The sequence below is a fragment of the Canis lupus genome, chromosome 16 (genome assembly GCF_003254725.2).
Source record: "Canis lupus dingo isolate Sandy chromosome 16, ASM325472v2, whole genome shotgun sequence".
Taxonomy (NCBI): domain Eukaryota; kingdom Metazoa; phylum Chordata; class Mammalia; order Carnivora; family Canidae; genus Canis; species Canis lupus.
In genome coordinates, this window is record NC_064258.1 from 15,498,482 (window position 1) to 15,519,576 (window position 21,095).

Genomic DNA, 21,095 nt, shown 5'->3' on the forward strand with positions numbered 1-21,095 from the left:
GAATCCAATTTGCAGTGCTCCTAATGATGTTACATAATGATGTTACATAAGTCCATGACATAAATCCAGGTCCTGGTGTTGACCAGGAATGCCCCTGCCCCGACGCTGACCTCAGCCCAGCCCGAAGCCCTGCCCTCAGTTGGGTAGTTGGGAAAACCTGTTTCCTAAAAGCTTTCTACTGGTGCCTGACAACAATGCCTTTTCTTGAAGAGCCCTGGTGCCCTTTGACACCCTCCGCCCCCACCCCCCCGCAGTTGCTGTTCCTGGACTGTGTAAGGCACAGACCAGCACACACCAGCCTTTCCCCAGATACAAGCCCTCAGGAAAGGACAGGATGTCACCTATTTATAACAGTGATCACCTCTGATTGCGAAGTGTAAGACGTGTTGGTTAATTCCAAGGATCCATAGGGAGTGAAGAGTAGCTGTTTCTCCCACCCTGGGCCCAATTAGGGAGGTGGGTGGGAGGGGAATAGAGGGTGGGGGTGCTGTCTCCCCCTGCCCCAGGCCCTTGGAATCATCCCCCCCCACTCAGGATGCTGGTGGGGAGCCTTCCCAGTGCCCCCATCTCTCCAATCCACCGCCTGCCAGCTCCCCTTCAAACTGCTCACCCTCTGTGGAAGCCTCACCCCTGGATGGCTCCTCCACGCTCTGTCTCTTCACCAATAAGCCTCAGAGCAGGCAGGTGCTCACATGCACATGTGCACACACATATCGTTTACAGAAACACTAAACAGAATGGTCATGTCTGCTGGAAGAGTGCTCCATTCTTTTGCTCCTGCAGTGACCTAAAAGTCAGCTGGGCTTTTTCATTTATGGTCACGTCAAAGCCTTTTTGCTATTAGAGAAGAACATATAAATTTAAAAATTACTTGTAAAATAAAGGAACATAAAGCAAAATTATTATCTTTTGGGGTTTTTTGGAATGCTACGATGCATCTCTAAAAACGTTCATCCGATCATGGTGGAGATGCAAGAGGTTGGGGGAATGTGAGCACCTGGAGAGCCTAGGTCCACCACTGCCAGCATCTGATCAGAATCCTGCTGCCTGCAGCCCTCCCCTGGTGGACAGACCGGCCCTGTCCCTGTCTGGTCCCTGTCCCATCCCCGCCCAATGCCAGGACCCTGCATTTCCTTCTCTCCTCCTCCAGATGTGGTATCACAGTGAAGCTCGTGGTCTCCATTCAACCGTGTACCCTAAAGAGGTGTTGAAGCCTTACCCCCGTCGCTGTGAAGGTGACCTTATTTGGAAATGCAGTCTTTGCAGATATCATCAGGTTAAAAAGAGGCCATTACAGTGGGCTAGTCCAATATGGCTGGATCCTTCTAAGAAGAGACACAGAGAGAGACACATGCAGAGAGAAGACCACGTGAGGACAGAGGCAGAGATCGCAGCAATGAGCCTACAACTGTCATGTCAGAAGTTAAAACAACGAGTGAGTATCCAGCAGCAAAAGAGTTTATTTGGGAACAGTGCAGGAACTGCCACGTGAAACACACGAATGATGGGAGACCGTGGACAAGTCTGGTGAGCAAAGGTGGACGCCGACCCTTTATAGAGGAAAGTGGAGGGAGTAACTGGGAGAGAATGTTACGACAAAAGTTCATTGGAGGAAAATAGGAGGCCCAGAGTGGTGGCGGCCTCTCATTGGCTGCAGGTGATTAGAGTGACACTGTCTCATGGGGATCCCTGGGTAGCTCAGCGGTTTGGCGCCTGCCTTTGGTCCAGGGCAGGATCCTGGAGACCGTGGATCGAGTCCCACGTCGGGCTCCCTGCATGGAGCCTGCTTCTCCTTCCTCCTGTGTCTCTGCCTCTTTCTCATAAATAAAGAAATAAAGAAAGAAATAAAGAAAGAAATAAAGAAATAAAGAAATATTTTTGGAAAAAAAGTGACAATGTCTCATTGGCTGCAGGTGATTGAAGTGACAGCCTCTCATTGGCTGCAGGGGAGGGCAGCGAGCAGTTGTGGGGCAGAAAGGAAATCCGCCTTCTTCCTGCGGCTCTATGTAGGCGGCCACAGGTGGAAGAAGTGTGGAAGAGCCATCCCTTCGTGGTTTTCGGACTCCGTGTTGAATGAATTTTCCTTTACTCGTTTACACAAAAGCAAGGAATGGCCAGTAAGGATTGCCAGTGATACCAGAGGCTGGGAGAAAGGCCTGGAATGCATCCTCCCCCAGAAACGTCAAAGACACAGCTCGCTGACTTTGGACTCCCACCCTCCAGAACTGTGAGAAAATACATATCTCAGTTTCCCCCGTTTGTGGGACTTTGTTACAGCAGTCCTGGGAAGTAATCCAGTGCCCTTGGTGAAGGAGCCCTGTAGTAGACTCCTGCACGCTGGGTTTGTGTGGGCGCGTGGGCGCAGGGGAAGCAAGCAGAGCAGGCAAGCTAGGCAGGCAGCCTGCAGGTAGCCCTCAATCCTGGAGCCTGGAGATGGGCCTAAGCTGGGCAGCATCACTAAAGTTGTGAACCAGGGCAGCCCGGGTGGCTCAGCGGTTTAGCGCCGCCTTCGGCCCAGGCCATGATCCTGGAGTCCCGGGGTCGAGTCCCATGTTGGGCTCCCTGCGTGGAGCCTGCTTCTCCCTCTGCCTGTGTCTCTGCCTCTCTCTCTCTGTGTCTCTCATGAATAAATAAATAAAATCTAAAATAAATAAATAAATAAATAAATAAATAAATAAATAAATAAAATAAAGTTGTGAACCATAGGCTCTTGTCCCAGATTCCTACCCACCTGCTCCATGAACACATCTTGAGGTCCTGCTAATGTCCTCCACACACACACCTGTCCTTCCTTCCTCCACCCTGTCTCACCCCCTCTGCGATTCACTTGCTGGACACCAGCACCTCTTCCCAGTGCCTCTGTTCAGGATGTCACAATATATGTTTACTATGGAGACTAAACTTCATCCTGTGACAGTTGCTCACTGCTCAAAATCACAGCTGGTGACCACCATTCCACCTAGACTTCTTTCTCACCACTCATGATGACTCCATAACTCACAATCGCTCCTGGAAAGGGAACATTTTGCAACAGATCCCCAGGCCCACTTTCAGTGGCTTCGTGGTTTCGCTCAGGTCTGGGCCACGAGGAAATGTGACTTCCTATCTTGGGCCACTGGGGCAGGAGCCCTGTTTTCTCTCCCAGGAGACAGGCATGCACTAATGCAGTGGGGGAATGGACCATATGGCCGAGAGCCCAGTCCAAGGGACATGGTGTCAGCAAGTTACCCCACCTCCTCAGAGAGGCCCTCCTGGCCCCACAGGTGTAATTCATTGCTTCCTATCCTTCATCCCAGGACCCTTCACATAACTTCCCTTACACATTGACCTAATATATCCACCCACTTGAGTTCCTTGAAGACCAGGAATGTGTGTATCCTCTCTGCAAGAAAATTGCAGAGTCTGCTGTACAAAAGTACAGGCTCTAGGAAAATGCAAATCAAAACCACAATGAGAGATCAACTTACACTCAATGGCTACCATCAAAAAAACAGAAAACAAGTGTTGGTAAAGATGTGAAGAAATTGGAATCATTATGCACTGTTGATAGGAACGCAAAATGGTGCAGCCACTGAGGAAAACAATGTGGTGGTTCCTCAAAAAATTAAAAATAGGACTGCCCTGTGATGTAGCAATTCCACTTCTGGGCATATGCCCAAAAGAATTCAAAACAAGGACCCGAAGAGATAGTTGCACCTCCATGGTCCTAGTGTATTATTCACAATAGCCAAGAGGTGGAAGCAACACAAGTGTCCCTTAATGGATGAATTGATAAGCAAAATGTGATATCTACCTACGATGGAATATTATTCAGCCTCAAAAAAGGAAGGAAATTCTGCCACATGAGACAACATGAATGAACCCTAAGAACATTACTCTGACTGAATAAGCCAGTCAAAAAAAAAAAAAAAAAAGAATACTGTGTGTTTGTCCTTATCTGAGGGACTTAGAGTATTCGTATTTCGTAGAAACAGACAGTAAGTAGTGTGATGGTTGCCAGGGACTCGAGGGAGGGGAGTGACTGGGGAGCTATTGTTTAATAGGTACAGAATTTGAGTTTTGCAAGATATATCAGTCAAAGTTTTCCAAAGAAACAGACCTAAGACGATGTGCATAGAGAAAGAGAAAGGTTTATTATAAGGGATTGGCTTATGTGATTATGGAGACTGGCAAGTCAGACTCTGTAGGGGAGGCCAGAGCCCGTGGACCTGTAGAGAGACCCAAAGAAGAGCCTGTCCTGCATCATACACCTCTGCTGGCTGAAGGCCTATTACCCAGAGAAGGTCAGCCTTGGTTCTGCTCGTGTCTTCAGCTGGTGGTATGAAGCCCACCCGTATTATGAAGGGCACTGCTTTACTTCAAGTCCACCGATCTAAATGTTAATGTCATCCAAAAACACTGCCCAAAAAACATCCGGAATACTATTTGGCCTAATATATGGGCTCCATGGCCCAGCCAAGTTGCCACATAATGTTAATCGTCACACAAGACAAAAAGAGTTCAGGAGGTGAATAGTGGCAACAGTAGCTCAACGGTGTGGACGCACTGAATGCCACTGAACTGTACACCTAAAAGTGGTAAAGATGGTGTGTGTTCATGCTATGTGTATTTTCCTACAACTTAAAACAATCTTTTTAAAAAAGGACAGGTTCTAGAACTGAACCACTGGGTTAGTTTCATCATGTACTGCTGTGTGACTGTGGGCATGTTACTTAGACTCGCTGAGCCTCTTTTACCTGCTCAGAAAAGCTAAATAAGGGGCACCTGGGTGGCTCAGTGGTTGAGTGTCTGCCTTTGGCTCAGGTCATGATCCCAGGGTCCTGGCATTGAGTCCCACATCGGGCTCCCCACAGGGAGCCTGCTTCTCCCTCTGCCTGTGTCTCTGTCTCTCATGAATAAATAGATAAATATTCTTTAAAAAAAAAGAAAAGAAAAACTAAACCAAGGACAATGATGCCCACTCATAGGATGGTGGTAAGAAAAAGAGGGCAGCCCCTGTAAAACCCTTAATTTGTAGAGTACTTAGCACAAAGTAAGTGTTCAAGATAGTTTAGTTTATGACTATTATTCCCAGCATCTAACAGTGCCAGACACATAGCAGGTACTCAAGGCATGTTTATTGGATGAACGAGTGACCTCATTCAAATGACTTAATTGCTCTGTGCCTCAGTTTCCTCATCTATAAAGTGAGGATAATGTAGTTATTGTGAAGATTGGTTGTGTTTATTTTTTTAAATTTTTTAATATTTTATTTATTTACTTGAGTGAGAGAGAGAAAGAATGAGCAGAGGGGAGGGACAGAGGGAGAAAGAGAACCAGACTTCCTGCTGAGTGGTAGCCTGATGCAGGCCTCAATCCCAGGCCCCTGAGATCATGACCTAAGCCGAAGGGAGATGCTTCACTGACTGAGCCCCCTAGGGGCCCCTGTGTTTACATATATGTACATACACACACATGTATATACAAAGAACTCAGGCTGGGGCCTGGCACATAGCAAGTATTAGGTAAATATGTGCTACCATTATTACTAGTGGTAGTAACAACAAACCCTCCCCATACCGCCTGCCCCACTGCTCCTGACTGCTCAGCTCAGCACTTAATTACCTGCTGTCTTGGATTGTTCTGGATTATCCCATCTCCTCTTTGTCTGCTCCGGGCCTAGCATCCTTCAAGACTCACTCAGGACCCTCCTCCTTACCCTGCCACCTGTGACTGCTCTGGCCCGCTGCCTCCTCTGCTCTGGACTCCTCCTGTGCTCATCCCTGAGCCACACCACTGCATGTGAGGGTCTAGGTGTTTGGTGATGCTCCAGCCCTCTGTCCCTAAGGCTTAGCGTTGTGAGTCAGGACCTTGGTTTTTGGTTCTTTGGAGTCTCCTCGAGCAGCCAAAATGCCGGGCCCCAAAGCCACAAGCTGCCTGTCTTCTCTCTGGACTCTAAATGCCACGAGGGCAAGATCTTTCATTTAATTCCCTATAGTGTCTGCACAAGGCTGGATAGACATTAAAGCTCAGCCAGTCTTAACAGGTGGAAGATTAAAACGCCAGAGTGTCCCTGCCTACAGAGTTGACCAACCAAGCCTGGGGAACATATGGAGATTTCTGACTCAAGATTCACAGAGATGTCCAGCAGGTCCCTCTGACCCATGGTTCTCCTTGTCCAGCCCTACCGATGGAGAAGGGGAAGAAATAGGGGGCTGACTGCATGGAAGCTTTTTTGTCTTACTAACATGGAATAGGCCGACTTCACTAGATCCTAGATTAAGTATCTCATAAGTTTAGCCACTTCCTTTTGCTCATTTAATTGCTGCCAAATACCCTCTTTAAAACTAATTTAGGGCAGCCTGGGTGGCTCAGTGGTTTAGCACCACCTTAACCCCGGGGCGTGACCCTAGAGTCCCGGGATCGAGTCCCACGTCGGGCTCCCTGCATGGAGCCTGCTTCTCCCTCTGCCTGTGTCTCTGCCTCTCTCTGTGTGTGTCTCTCATGAATAAATAAATAAAATCTTAAAAAAAAAAACTAATTTAATTTCCCAAGCCTGGTGTCCCCTAGAAAGACAAAAGGAACAGTGTGAGCATCTGAATATCTCCCGATACAAAGCACACCCGCCGTGTGTTTATCCACCACACACCAGGCTGGCTCCTTCACTGACCCCTCCTGCTCAAATGGAAAAGCAACAACAAGGCAGGAATGGAGTGCGTGGGAGCGCTGGGTGCCCGCTCATTGCTATTCATGCTAGAAGGAGTGGTGGAGCTGTCAGGAATGGTCTTGAAGTCACAAGCAGGTAGGAAGCATCGTCTTTTGGTCACCGTATGCTCTGGTGCAGGAGGCCAACACAGTTCTTCATCTTTCTCCACCTCCCCCGGCCACATGGTCATCACCAGAATGGCTATGGGGATGTGTTCCATCTAAGACCTCCCAGTTAGGTCAGTTGGGGGTTAGGAGATTGGGGGGGGTAGGAAAAGACCTAGAGATGGGGGAAGTGTCTGTCCATCAGGAATGAGTCCCTTGCTCTTATGTGTACAGATCCTCTGAGTGCTGATGGCCACCCAAAATCCTATAAAATGATAGCAATAAGAGAGTTGTCCCTGGCCCATCCATTTAGGATGGGGTGGAGGTGGGATACAGAGAGGCCTGAGGACTCTAATAAAGTCTAATAAAGTCTAGATCATGAGGAAAGACTAGTGGATGCCTTGTGGGGTTCAGGCCTCCATGGTGTTTGTCATCTCTGTGAACTATTATAGTCCAGGGAAACCTGCTAGAGAGCCATGGCTTCCGTGGTAAGTTAGTTTGGACTCCATTTCCCTCACAGGCAAGAACTCGGATCTGTGGGGTAGAAGAGTTTTCTAACCTGTTGGCAGCTATAGGGATGTGAAGCTCATTCTTCCAGCTACCAGGACAGTGGGCTGGGATCTAGGGCAGCCCCCCTTGCACCCACTAACCCCCTACCCCACCCCACCCCTAACACTGCAGGCCTTGTACTGCCCTCTCCCTGACCCTAAGAGTAACCTTATTGCCATGTGCCATCACATAAAAAACAGTGGACAGAGTTTCTGTTTGGGATGAGAAGGTTCTGGAATCCTAGCAGTGATGTTTATATCACATTGTGAATGTACTTAATGCCATTGGAGTGTATACTTAAAAATGGTTAAAATGGTAAACTTCACATAATGTGCATTTCACCATGTTAAAGGCGTGGGAAGCACGGGTTCCATGGCACTTAGGAGAAAAAGGAGAATCACCAGCTGTGAGAGACCAGGATCTGAGGAGTCCACGGGGCTTCAAGGGGCACAGGGGAGAGGTGGGTGGGGAGAAGGCTGAGTTGGATCCTTCCTCTCCCTCAGTCCTTAGCTGGACCCCGTCTCTGCTCAGTTCGTGTTCAGACCCACATCTTCCACCCTGTTGTCTCCTGACTTTAGAGCCACAAAACTACTAAGCGCTCATGTGGCATTTCCTTCACCTTCATCTCTCATGTCCAATGCAACCTCCTGAATGACACGTGGTGTAATCAAACACCCCGAGGTTCAGCTGTGGCTGGTACATATGGGGGGCAAAGACCGGGTACTTAACACCCAGAGGCTGCCATCAATCTTTGTTTGGAACAGGAGTGGAGAAAAATAAATAAATTTCAATTAATTAATAAAACCTTCTGTTTTCTATGTAGAAATAGTACATTTGTGCTTTACTTCTCAGAGCATTTTCACATGCTGGGATGTGGTTCTAAGGTAAAAAAAGTTGATGCTTTACCAAGATAGTCATACCTGGGCTGGTTCACACCAGGGGTGTCGTGAGCGGTGCATGTTGTAACTGCTCGGAACTCCTCCCTGCAAACAGCCCTCACGAATCCCAGTCTTTCATTGAAGACACACTGCATTTTTTAGCATCATCTCCTGTCTTTGTTGTGTTTCTTTTTGTGAGCAGAGGGAGAGGGAGAAGCAGACTCCCCACCAAGCAGGGAGCCCAGTTCGGGGCTCAATATCAGGACCCTGAGATCATGACCTGAACCGAAGCAGATGCTTAACCATCTGAACCACCCAGGCACCCTCATCATCTCTGGTTTTGATTACCACCAGGCTCGAGACTAAATGCTTTGACTATTTGCAAACAAACTCAAAGGACAAAGATACACCTTGTCAGGAGATTCAAAAGAACAGGAAGTCTTGTAAATGTCTCGCCAAATATGCTACAGGATAGAAAAGCTATTCTTTTTTTTTTTTTTTTAAGATAGAGACAGAGAGCACCAGTGTTGGGGGGCGGGGTGAGGGAGCAAAAGAATATATATATTTTTTAAGATTTATTTCCTTGAAAGAGGGGGGAGGGAGAGAATGAGCATGCTTGCATAAGCAGGAGGGGCAGAAGGAGTTTGAGAAAGAGATCCCAAGCAGACTCCCCACTGAGTGCAGAGGAGGATCTCAGGACCCTGAGATCATGACAGAGCCAAAACCAAGAGTCAGATGCTCAACGGATTGAGCTACCCAGGCACCTTGGGAGCAAAAGAATCTTAAGCAGTCTCCTCGCCCAGCATGGACCCCAATGGGGGGCCCCCATCTCAGGACCCTCAGATCATGACCTGAGCCGAAATCAAGAGCCAGATACTTTAACCAACTGAGCCACCCAGGCGCCCCTAAAAGTTGTTTTTACACAAGAATTCCAGAATGTTTTTTTTTTTAATTCCAGAATGTTTAGAGAAATATAAACATTGGTATAACCAACATAAATGTTGCTTTCATGTGTTTGATTTGAAAAGTCTGTGAGATGACTTTTTTTTAGCAGGAATCACAAATTCAGTGCCTGGGAGGCCTGGGAGGTAACCCCAGAGAGCAAAGCCAACGGGCGAGCTGAGGGCCCAACACACTGCACCTCTCTCTGTGTCTGAAGAGGCCACTTCCACTCAGCTCCAGCCACAAGTGGCCAAATCTTCCAACTTTTCACAAGAGAAGCTGGAAGTCCAGAGTTTCAAGTGAAATTTCCAAGTATTCAAAATGCTGCCAGGGCCGAACTCAATAGCCCCTATTTTATGGCCACACGCCACAGTCTCACCTGGAATCACCTACTCATTCTTGGCCACAAAAGATAAATTAACTGCATTCCCATGCACGTGTGTGTCTTCCTTCACTTTATAGTCAGAGAGGCCTCCTAACTAACCTACCTCAGTAGCACCTTGTACCTTACTGGCACCTTGGTCTCATTTTCTTCTACCTTCTGTGGAACTGTGCATTTGTGATTCACCACTGCAACCTGAATTCTGTCCCCACTGCCCCGGGAGCAGCTCTCACCAAAGCCGCCAACGATCTCCTTGCCGCAAAATCCAGAGGATTTGGAAGTTCTTATTACGTGACCTCTTGACAGCCTTCAGCTGCTGACTTCTTCCTCTATCTGGAAACACTGCCTTTGCTCAGCCCCGCTGTGCATCTCAGGGTTTCCCTTTTCGCTCTCTGGCACCGCACGCTCCCAGTCTTTCCAGGCTTCTCTGCACACCATCCCCTGAACATGAGTGTCCCGAGGGCTCTGTCCCAGGCCCCCTCTTTGCTGGCTCCACACTCACTTCTTGTGGATCATCCACTGCCCCACAGCTTGAGAAACATGCTAATGGGCCTCAGACCTCTCTCCAGCCCAGGCCCCCTTCGGAGCTTGCACCCACAGGGCCTGTTTCCTACTAGGCACGCACTGGTTCCATCCTCTCAGCAGATCCAAGACTGCTCCCCGGGGGGCAGAACTGCTCCTCTTCCTGTGTTGCCCATCTCAGGGGAATGCCACTGTCAAGCAGAAATCAGGCCAACCTCGCCACCCTCCATCTCCCTCTCCATCCTGTACCTGGTGAGTGTCTCTTCGGTCTTCTATTCTCTCCATCTCCTCTGGCACAGCTGTGGTCCACAGTCTCCACCACCCGTCACCTGGACTGCACACCTGCAGGTCTCCCGTCAGCCCCTCTTTAAAGGCAGCCAGTCATCTTTCTAAAATGCATCCATGTCAACGTCATCCTATTCCTGCTCTGCCCAAACCCTTGCATGGCTTCCTGCTGCCCCTGGGTAAAATCTGAACTCCCTCATCTGTGCTGAAGGCTTTCCAGGTCTACCTGTCCTCGTCCTCATTCCCGGGCTACTTGGGCAGCCCTCTCATTCCACGCTCACTCTGCACTCCAACTGTGCTAGACTTTGGACCTCTACATGCACATCCTCTCCCCCTTCATCTGGCCACTCATGCTCATTCTTTAGGCCTCACATTAGAGGTGTCCTCATCTTGCAAACCTCTCAACATTTCCTTGATTTTAGGTGCCTTCACCAAAGGCTTCTCAGCTCGCCCTAGCCTAGGATTTCTTACATTTCTTGCAAGTCTGTCTGTCTCGCTTACTACCTAGCATAGTGCTTGGCATGCAGTAGGCGCCCAGTAAATATTTGCTAAGGTTGTTTTTGGTGATAGTAATGCTAGAGTTGGAAATTGCCTCAGCCCTCATCAACCAACAATCTATGGTAATGAGAAAGCAGAGTCCCAGGAAAATGAATGCTCTGCTCCAGGTCCTACAAGAGGCACAGGAGGGGTCAGGCCCAAGCCTTCTCCAAGTCCAGCATGTTCCCCTTTGTCCTACTCTGCTCTTCACTGCTTACCAGCCAGCCAGCCCTGGCTGGGCACGTGCAGTTACAGGGACATCTGGATCAGGCATCCATCATAAAGACAGAACTTAGGGGAAATTGTGTTGGGAAAGCAACCTTCATCTGCTGCTCTTGTCCTTCCTCACACTGCCAAGCAGGGTGGGGCTGCTGTCCCAAGATCCCCTTGGGAAAGATCCAGAGCCCACGGTGTGTGACACTGTCTCGTGGGAATGGCCAAAGGGCACCCTGCCCCCTCTGCATTCCCTACAGCTCTAGCCTCAACACTTCCAATGAGAAATGCATGTTAATGTTTCTTCCATCAAATGGCTGATCTAGAAGCAGCAGCCGGGATAGTGGTTTAGCAATTAACTCTATTATATTTTCATTTGGTAGAGCCCATTTTCAGCAACTGGCTAAATTTAGCTTACCCGGGATAGGAAGGGATGGTCCTTGGGAGGACTGAGGTGGGCAGTGGATGAGAAGAGGCAAGGGGTTCCCACCCTGTGCTCATTTAATAGCCCCAGAACTTCAAATTTTAATTTTAATAACACTTCACACAGATAACCATTCTTTCACTCCCCCTGTAGAGGCTGCTGACCCAGCCAGGCCGTAGCCAGCGTGGGCTCCAAAAAACAAATGTCTGCTTTCTGATGGGGTCTCTTGGTGGGATTCTTTCCAGGACTGGGGCCTGAACCGTTCCCAGCAAGTGTTCATTCTTAGCATTGTCTTTGTCACAGAATGTCAAAGCTGGTTATCCTTTCCGGACTTCTCTCCGGCAAGATAAGGAGGGAAGGACAGCCATCGCGACCTAGGCCATCGTGCTCACCGCCCAGAAGATCTGCGGCATGGATCTCTCCAACCAGTGAGCCGAGGAAGGGTCCTGGGGAGGAGAGGGTTCAGAAGAAAAGGGGGGGCGCCCCTACCTCTGTCGGAGCGGGCCAGGCTGGGGCTGAGAGGTCGGCGTCGGAGGCCGGCTGGGCCGCTTCGCCGTGGATGCGCTGGTGCCGCACCAGGTGGGTCTTGCGGCTGAAGCTCTTGCCGCACTGTGGGCAGGAGAAGGGGCGGGAGCCTGTGTGGATGGCCTGGTGGCGCACCAGATTGGTTTTGGAGCTGAAGCTGCGGGCGCAGACGGCGCAGGCGTGGGGCCGACTGCCCGTGTGCACCGCCTGGTGGCGGCCAAGGTGTGACTTGCGGCTGAAACGGCGGCCGCACTGCGCGCAGGCGAAAGGCCTGGCGCCGCTGTGGGCCCTGGCGTGGGCGACCAGATTGGGCCTGGAGCCGAAGCGGCGGCCACACTGCGCGCAGGCGAAGGGCCGCTCGCCCGCGTGCGCCCGTCCGTGCCGCGCCGGGTGTTGCCCGGGGGCGAGGCCGCGCCCGCAGTCCGGGCAGCAAGGCAGCTCGCTGGCCGGAGCGCCCTGGGTCGCCGGTGTGCCTCCGGGCGCTGGGTCCCCGGCGGTGCCCAGGGCGCACTCGTCGCACCCGAAGGGGCGCCCGTCGCCGCGGTGCAGACGCTGGTGCGTGGCGAGGTTCTTCTTCCAGCCGAAGCTCAGGCCGCAGGTGGCGCAAGAGAAAGGCTTGGGCCCGGGAGGGGACCGGGTGGGGGACGGAGCGGGGGAACCGGGCGAAGCGGGCGCGTCGGGAGAGGCCGGGGTGCGGCCGGCCGCCTCGTGCACCCTTTGGTGCCGCACCAAGTGCTGCTTGTGCGTGAAGCTGCGCGAGCACCGCGCGCACTGGTAGGGCCGCTCGCCGGTGTGGATGCGCTGGTGGCGGATCAGGTGAGTCTTTTTGCGAAAGCGCTTCTCACACTCGGTGCAGGGGAAGGGCCGCTCGCCCGTGTGCGTCTTCTGGTGCGAGCCCAGGTGTATCTTCTGGCTGAAGCGCTTGCCGCACTCCGCGCACGGGTAGGGCCTTTCGCCGGTGTGCGTACGCAGGTGGCGGGTCAGGTGAGCCTTCTTGCTGAAGCGCTTGTCACACTCGGAGCAGGGGAAGGGCCGCTCGCCGAGGTGGCTGCGCTGGTGCAGCAGCAGGTGCGTGCGCTGCGCGAAGCTGCGGCCACAGTCCGGGCAGGCGCAGGGGCCCTCGCCGCGGTGCAGCCTCTGGTGCAGCCGCAGAGTCAGCTGGTCCCGGAACCGCCGCTCGCACTCCCCGCAGCCGTAGGGCTTCTCCGAAGGCGGGGCCCACCCGGCCAGCGCGAGCCCATCCAGGGCCCCTGGAACCCCGGGCTCCAGCTTGTACGTGGCGGCCAGAGGCCCCAGGTCCGGCGCGGGAAAGGGGCCAGGGAGTAACGACAGATGCTGGGGCCATTCGACTTCCTCTTCCGCCTCGTGATCCTCCTCCTCCACCTTCACCTTCCGAATCATCCACTCATCACCTGGGAAGTCAAAACGAGAGGAGCCGATCAAGCCCCACTTTTATTCAGGCAACGTTTATTGGCCAACACGACCACCACCGCTTCTGGAACCCCGAGGTCTGGCTTTTGTTCTCTCCATTCTAACGGAAGTTTCCGGGGAATTACCAAACCTGCAGGTCGCCTTTCAGTCCCCCTCCGTGGTTCTCTGCAGCCAAGAAAGGTGGGGAGAGCCCCCAGTCCCTCCTGGGGCTTTCTCCTGGCTTCCTGGGGCTGAGGGGGTGTTCCTCTCTGCCTCTGTAGAAAGGGGTACTTTTGTGCCTCCTGAATATAAACGATGCTCATGCAGTCCTCAGGCTTCACTCTAGGTTCCTCTGCTCACCTCAGCTGTCCCCCCCCCCACCCCATCTTCCAGCCCTTTCCAGAACCACAGTCTCCCATCAGCTGAGCAGCTCTAACAACCTTCCAGTGGCCAGGGAATTGCCCCTCAAAGGCTCTCCCTGCCCCTTACTCCCTTCATTTTGCCTCTGGTGCCAGGTGAGAAATCCCAGTTTAGGAAGATGAGAATGGAGTTTTTGGGAATTGGGGAACCAGTGAGCAGTGCCAACCTCTGGAGAAGCAGAGAGGGCCCTCCACGGGAGCAGGTTTGAGGTGGGTCCCACTGGAGCTTTGCCCTTCTTGGGCCCTGCGATGGTCCAGCCAAAAAAAGCTCAGGTCCCAGACTGGGAACATCCACTGGGTACTCCTCTGCCACCAGCTAGTAGTGTGACCTTGGTTACCACTCTGAGCTACGTGAGTTAGTTTGCTTAGGCGCAAGGGTTGTATTAGTTCATGGTTCCTAACCATGGTGCCACATCATCATCTCCTGGGGGGCTTTCTGTGGGAGCAGGGTGCACGAATCTGTTCTCTTTCTTTAAAGCTCCCCAAATCATTCTTCTTTCAGCACCACTGAACCAGATCTGAGTTCCTGTCTGGCTCTATAAGTCTGTAATAGCCTGAGCACTATTGGACATGTGCACACGGACTGTCACAGATTTACTCCTGGTTTCTTTATACTGGTCCATCAGTTCCAAACAACTATTTATCCTATTGTCCTACTGCTTTTGTTTCCATTACACCAGTCTTCTACTCAAGAACCATCAATAGCGCCCTGTTATTTCCAAGATAAATTAAGTTTGAGCTGCATCTGAGATTCACCCCAACCTAGTCCAACTTTCTTCCTACCCTCAGGCATAAACGCTCCCCTACAGCCAAGTTGGTCTGCTCTAACCCCAGCCACATGTTGACTTCTCTGTATTAAAGTTTCTTCTCAGCCTAGAATGTTTTCCCAACCTCCACCCTGCTATCAGGGCTGATGTCACAACTCCCTCAAAATGCAGCACAGATCAACAAAATCTGACAAATCCAATGCCTGAGGATCACTTATACACCTACAGCACTTACTATTAACACAGTTATGCTTACTTGCAATGTGGCTTTATTGTCATTTGTTCTTTTAATTCTTTATTCTAGTTCATACTAATGCCATCTCAACTAGACTTTAGTTCCTGAAAGGCAGACATCTTGTGTTCCATTTCTTTATGTGTCTAATAAAAATGAGGATTGCCACCATTTATTGAGTGCCAGCCACAGATGACACACTATCCACTGTCACAAAGCTTCACAACAACCATGGTGTGGTTCTTCTCCCTGCTTACAGGTGAACAAACCAGCTCCTGGAGGTGAAGGAGCCTAAGATCACTTGGCTAGTCAACATGGAGCAAGGATTCAAACCAGGTCTGTGCCAGCCCAGGAGCAATCTCGTTCCCTTCTACCTAACACAGTCTGTACCTAGCAGGCCCTCCATAAACCCCTGGAATAAATGACATCACTCAGGCAGAAGGTGATATGGTTGGTGGTAGTAAAAGGAAATGATGGCAGCATTGTGGAGAGAGAAAGTCAACTGTTCGATCACCCTGGGTGTGGGGGAGATGAGTCCACTGTGACATATTTGGAGCATCTGGGTACCACTGAGATTGAGATCAGTGGAGATTTGGGGAAGGGAGCTTGTTTGGTGGAGAGGCAACGAAAAGGTAGGTCATCCTGGGAATGGTGATTCAAGTCATCAATAAGCACATACTTGGCAGGGGTGGGGGGTAGGAGAAGAAGTTAAGACTTCTAGAGGATGTGGGGGTAAGGGTCAGTTTCCCTGGGTGACCAGCCTCTCTGAGTCCTGTCATCTAGGATGTGGAATGTTCCCTCCCCCGCCCCCACCGGGGGTGCTGAAGCTCTATAACAGAAAGGTGTCAAGGACTGGTTCATCTTAGGTTGGAAGAACCCAAAGTGGCTGCCTCATCAGATAACAGGAGTTTACAAGGCCCCCATCCCCTCTGCCTGGGCCCCTGGTGGGCTAGAGACATGGGAGGACTTACCTGGGCAGGAGCCCATGGGCTCAGCCTTCTGTGGTGTGCATGCCTGGCCTCCTCTGCAGGGAGCTTCAGCTTCTTTAGTGTGGCCGCCTTCCTCTGGTCTGGGGGCCTCGTGCCCTGGCAGAGAACAGGCTACCTCAAGGACTCCAAAGACATCACAGATGCACAGAGGCCCCACTGGTACTATCAAGCAGGGACTTTCAAAACCCGAGTCCCAGCCCTGCTGTCAGGATTGTGTCCCACATCACACATGCAGAGACTGAATTCTCAGCTGCCCCAGGGCAGCCTCAGGCTCCTACAGCAGGGCAGGGGCAAAGGCTCTGTGGGTTGCAAGAGCCACAACTCTGAGGAGCTTCTGGAATAGGTGTGTGAGATAGTGGAAGCAAGGAAAGGTCCCTGCCCTGAGACTCCTTAGGAGGAGGGATGCAGACCTCCCAGCCACCAGATGGACCCAAGTTCCAGGCAAATCATTGCAGAAGATCAGAATATCAAGAAGCCAGACACGGGCCTGCTTTACGGGCCTGCTTTATGTGTCTTCTCCAGGAGCTACTTAGCCACCTTCCTGCCTCTTCCAAATCTTGCTCAAATCTTACCTTCTTACCCACCCCCAGGGGGGCCTACTCTCATATTATTTAATCCTGTAACACTCCCTCCCCTATAGCTCCACCTCAGGCTCCCTCACCCTGCTTTATCCCCGCCCCTCCCCATAGCACAGAACCCCTTCCTACACATTTGTTGTTTGCTGACTTTCTGCCCTCTCTAAGATTAAACTCCTGGAAGGCAAGGATCTTTGTCTGTTTGGTCATTGAGGTATTCCAAATATCGAGAATAGCACACTGGCACTTAGTGGGTACTCAACAAATACTTGATGAAGAAGGAAAGGTAGATCCCACCCTGAGCCACTGTTCATGGTCCCCACCTCCTTACCAGAGCATGTGCCCAGCACGCTGTCTTCCCTGGAAGGGGACATCTGTTCCTGGTTATGGGACCCTTCCCCGGGCTCACTTTGGGGGGCCATCTCCGGCTGTCCCACAGAGAATCCTGTTACAGATGGAAGGATGGGACCAAGTAAAGCATCTAGTACAGAACAGGTGATCAAAGGGAAGGGCTCTTCCCCTTCCCCCCCAAAAAAAATCTAAGTTTTTTTTTTTTTTTTTTCCAACTTGCTCAGGAAGGAAGGGTCTCTAGCCAGCATGACAGGGGATAGCCAGGCCCCCCAGCAGCCTGGCCAGGTATCAACCTCAGCCCCTCTGCATTGAGTCAAGGGCAGGTGAAGGAAGAGTTAGAACAGATTTAAATATTCGGGTGCTCTGTGAGTAGGCATGTGCACATGCAGTCCAGCACAGCCTCCACAGGGCCAGGCACTGAAATAGACCCTGGTGGAGCTGATGCTGCCCTACAGGTTCCCAGGGGTCTCTGGGGTCTCAGGGTGGCAGTCCCCTGAGGATGACCCTGCTGTCTGAAGAGTAGGGAAGCAGCCGGCCCAGGGTGCCCCTGAATCCTGGCTCCCACCCACCCATGTTCCTTGAATGCTGCTGGCTCACCCAGGGAACTGAGGGCCTCAAAGGTCTCTCTCATGGCAACCCAGGGTAGCTCCTCCTGGGGATCAGGCCACAGACCCTAAGGAGAAAACACATCCTTGTTCGCATTCATCTCTGGACAGCTGCCACCTGGGCCCTGGCTCTGCCCAACCTCTCCCCATCAGCTATCCCCAGGAGCTCCAAAGGTGAGGTCCCCAGGTACAGGTAAGGGGAATGAGGGAAGATGGGCTTCAGAAAGCCAAGAGGTCTTCAAAGGCCAAGGACCAGGTCTTGAAGCCCCTCCTGCACGCCCTGGTCAGCTCCAGATATCAGCTGCACCCCCACCCTCACCTGATGGGTCTCTGCACCAGGCCCAGCCCACCAGTGGTCCCCACCCCCCCGTGCCCTTGCCTGGGGACGTGAGGAATCAATCGACTCTCTGGGGAGGAGGTGGAGAGTGGAAGATCGGGGTGGGGAGCCGGGAACTTCATCTCCTGGGCCCTCCAGCTGTCACTTGCTGGAGCTGGTGAAATAGGAGCCAGCCAAGGGGCGGAGGTGAGTGTCACTATTGGGCAACCGGTCGGGGAGGCCCTCAGAGGAGGGTCTTCACTGAAGGCAGGAAATGGCTCTCGCTTCCTCTCCCCAAAACCATCGCCCCTCCCCCTCAGGGCTTCCCCCCGCAGGGACACCCCGCCCCCGGGACCCCTCCCCAGCTTTTCCTTCAGCGGGTTCCCTGCCCCTCCCCCCGCAGATTCCCCTCCCCCCCATCCCTGGCAGCTCTCCCTCTGCCCCTCCCTTCTCGGGCTCCCTCTGCCTTCCGCCCTCTCTCCCCACCGAAGCTGGCCGACTCCCCAGCTCCGCCCCCTGCCCCGCCCCTCCGGCTCCTCCCCCTGCTCCCGGCCGGCCCGCCCCCCCGGCCCCCTCCGGTAGGCCCTCCCCAGCCACCGCCCCCCTGACCCTCAGCTCCTGGCAGTCTCGGCGGCGACCGGGCTCCCTTCCTCCTCCTCCCGGAGCTCGGGCCGCCTTCCCTTCCCTCCCGGTTCTCCCCCGGCTCCATCCTCCTCCCCGACTGCACGCCCTCTCCCTTCCTTTCCCCCTCCTCTTTTCCTTCCTCCCTAACGCCGCCCTCCTCCTCCCCGCTCCTCTCCCTCACCCCGCACTCCCCTCCCCTCTCCCTCTCCTCCCCCACTCCGGTTTCCCTTCCTTCTCCTTTCCTCTCTTCACCTCGGCTCCCTCCCTCTTCCCCCTCCCCAGCCCTCCTCCCCTCACCCTCCCTTCCTCCCTCCTGCAGCTCGCCTTCCCCTCCGAGGCCCCCGGCTCCCTTCCCCCTTTGCCTCCCCAGCAGGCTCTCTCTCGCTTCCCTACCCTCCCGGTCCCCAGTCCCTAGAACCGCTCTTCCCCTCCCCCCTCCAGTCCGCTCCCCGCGCTCCTTCCCTTGTCCCCCGGCTCCCCCGAGCCTGGGAGTCGGAGGCTGCGGCTCGCCCCGGACCCTCTGGCGGACCGGGCTCCTCTCCACCCCTACCTCCCAACATACCTCTGCTCCCCTCCCCTCTCTCAGAGGCTACCTTCCCGGTTTCTGCTCCCCACTGACTTCTACCCCCCCCAAGTTTTCCTCCCGCCCAGACCCCTCCCGTCCCACCCCCTTCCCCGCCTCCGTGGGTCCCCTGGAGCCTCTCCGCCCGGACCTCACTCCGGGCCCGGCCCTTCCCAGGCTCCCGGACTCACCTGTCAGCGCCCTGCTCTCCCGCCCCTCCCAATCGGCCGGATCCCTCGGGGGTCCCCCTTCCCCCACGGCCCCCTCCCACACTCCTCCTCCCCTTTCCGGAGACTCCCCACTCCCTCCCCTCGGGAGCCTCCCAACCGCCTCCCCCGGACTCCCACCGGGCCCCCTCCCCCCTCCGGCCTCCGCCCCTCCCTCCGGCTCCCGGGTCTGCCCTCTCTCCTCCGCTACCGTGACCACCCCCAAGCCGGGCCCTCCCTCCCCAGCCCCTGCCCCTCCCTCCCCCGGCCCCAGCCCCTTCCCTGCCCTTTCTCCACCCCCCAGCCCCTCCGGCGCTCCCAGCGCCCCCACCCCCGGGGCTGTCACCTGCGCGGAGCGGGCAGTGACTGAGTGTCGGTGTAGAAGGGGAAGCGGGCGGAGCCGCCAGCCGCTGGGCGCCGCCACGGCCCGTACCTGGCGGGCTGGCGGGTCGGCCCTCCCCGCTGTGGCGGGACCCAGGCGCCCCGGCCTCCTGCCCCGGCCGGTCCTGCTCGCAATGGCGCCCGCTGCCTGTAGCTCGGGTGCCGACTGCCCGAAAGACTGACAGACTGACAGCCCCGAAACTTCGCGGGGAGGGGAGAGGAAAAGACGCGGAGGGAGCGGGAGCGGGGAAGCGGCGCCCGGCGGGGGGGAGGGGAGCGCGGAAGCGGGAGGAGAGCTGCGGGGTACCCCGTGGGGGAGGTAGGGGCAGGGGGTGCGGGAGTGGGTTGCGGGAGGGCGCACGGCGGGGGGAGGCGTGCAGGTGACGGTGTGGAGGGACGGAGGCCCAGAGTAGGTGATGGAAAGTGGGAGCCTAGGAACGGGGGGGGGGAGGGAAGAGGGGGGAAGGGAAGGGAGGAGTGTGGGGGGAGGGGTGGAGGAGGGAGAGGAGGCAGGGAGGAAGGGCACGCGGGCTGCGCGGGAGGGTGCTGGCTGGCGCCGAGGGAGGAGCCAGGGGAAAGGTGGAGCGCGAGGGGAGGGTGCGGTACGGAGTTGGGGAGGGGGAGACGAGGGGGCGTGCTCGGGGGAGGGGGGCCACTGAGTGTCGGCGGCGCAGCCTTTGAATCGCGAGCGCCCCGCGGGAGCGAATCTGTGCCGCGCGTCGCGGCGGGATCGAGTCTCCGGACTGTGGGTCCGCGGGGCTGGTCTGGGAAACTCCGACCCCGCCCCTGCTCTCCACCCCGAGTGCCCCCGGATCCGCTCCGACCCACGACCGCCGACCCCGATTCCGGAGGACCCGATCCGACCCCTGCGACTGGAGCGGGGGTCCCTTGGGGCAGCGAGGGGCGGCTGAGGGAGACAGAGCTGGGCCTCAGTGCCCGCTGAGAACGGGCCCTTTGAAGCAGAAATTGGGGTGGGGGCTTTGAGCCGGTTTCCAGGAGAAGGCGGGGCTGGAGAGGAGGCACCAGGGGGTGAGGCTGGAGACCCGCTGGGCGGAGACTCTGAGGGCGGGGTCCGGGGAGGGGGCTGCGGGGAGGGGAGAGTTCTCTGGGCGCGGTAGGGGCTGGTCGTCCCACTGGCCTGGCAACCTGTACCAGTTAGGTGAGGAGGTATGCCCTTAGCCCTCAGATCCGGCTTCTGGGGGACTTGGGGTCCCCGCCCCGGGTTAGGATGTTTTTCTTCGGCCTTGCCACCCTGGCACTTGACTCCTTCCGAAAGCTCCCTATAGGGAGCCTGTCCTTGTCCAGCTGAAATGTGGGCTGGTTATTTCAGGCCCCCTCTCCCTTTTCTTTCTCTCCAATCTCCCCTGGCTACCAGCTTCCTCCCTCCTGCCCCCTTTAGGGGAAAGGGGAATTGTGATTTGGGTTTCTCCCCAATCCAAGTGTTGCCTTTATCACCTGTGGTTGGAATCCAGAGCTGGGAGGGAGTCTTCCAAGAAGCACAGCATACAGCAAGGGTACCGTCAATATTCCCTGATGTTTAGGAGAGGCATGGGAGTAGGTGTTACCTGGAAGTGCACAGGTACCTCGGAATCAGCTGGGAAAGGCTCTGCAG

General features: G+C 54.4%; 1 protein-coding gene across 11 annotated transcripts; it reads right to left on the reverse strand.

Annotated features, from left to right (window-relative positions):
• Nucleotides 1-1,440: 1,440 nt before the first annotated feature.
• Nucleotides 1,441-19,892, reverse strand: ZNF467 (zinc finger protein 467). 11 transcript variants are annotated; one of them, XM_025453449.3, is made up of 7 exons: nucleotides 19,536-19,892; nucleotides 17,774-17,885; nucleotides 17,387-17,462; nucleotides 16,770-16,883; nucleotides 15,846-15,959; nucleotides 12,011-13,458; nucleotides 1,441-1,813 (listed from the first exon to the last, which is right to left on the reverse strand). In XM_025453449.3, the coding sequence occupies exons 3-7, from the start codon at nucleotides 17,418-17,420 to the stop codon at nucleotides 1,604-1,606; spliced, it is 1,920 nt and encodes a 639-aa protein (XP_025309234.1). In that variant the 5' UTR covers nucleotides 17,421-17,462; nucleotides 17,774-17,885; nucleotides 19,536-19,892; the 3' UTR covers nucleotides 1,441-1,603. The 11 variants fall into 11 exon arrangements, with proteins under 11 accessions (XP_025309234.1, XP_025309205.1, XP_025309225.1 ...); XM_025453420.3 differs by having other exon boundaries at nucleotides 19,449-19,892; XM_025453440.3 differs by lacking the exon at nucleotides 19,536-19,892 and adding an exon at nucleotides 19,088-19,367.
• Between the last annotated feature and the right edge of the window lie 1,203 nt (nucleotides 19,893-21,095).

Bases quoted from the DNA above. Each gene is read 5' to 3' on its own strand.
- ZNF467 (XM_025453472.3), bottom strand. From the start codon at position 17,420: ATGAGAGAGACCTTTGAGGCCCTCAGTTCCCTGG. The intron at 16,884-17,386 runs GTGAGCCAGCAG...CATCTGTAACAG, and splicing joins TGAGGCCCTCAGTTCCCTGG to GATTCTCTGTGGGACAGCCG. The intron at 15,960-16,769 runs GTAAGGAGGTGG...GTTCTCTGCCAG, and splicing joins CGTGCTGGGCACATGCTCTG to GGCACGAGGCCCCCAGACCA.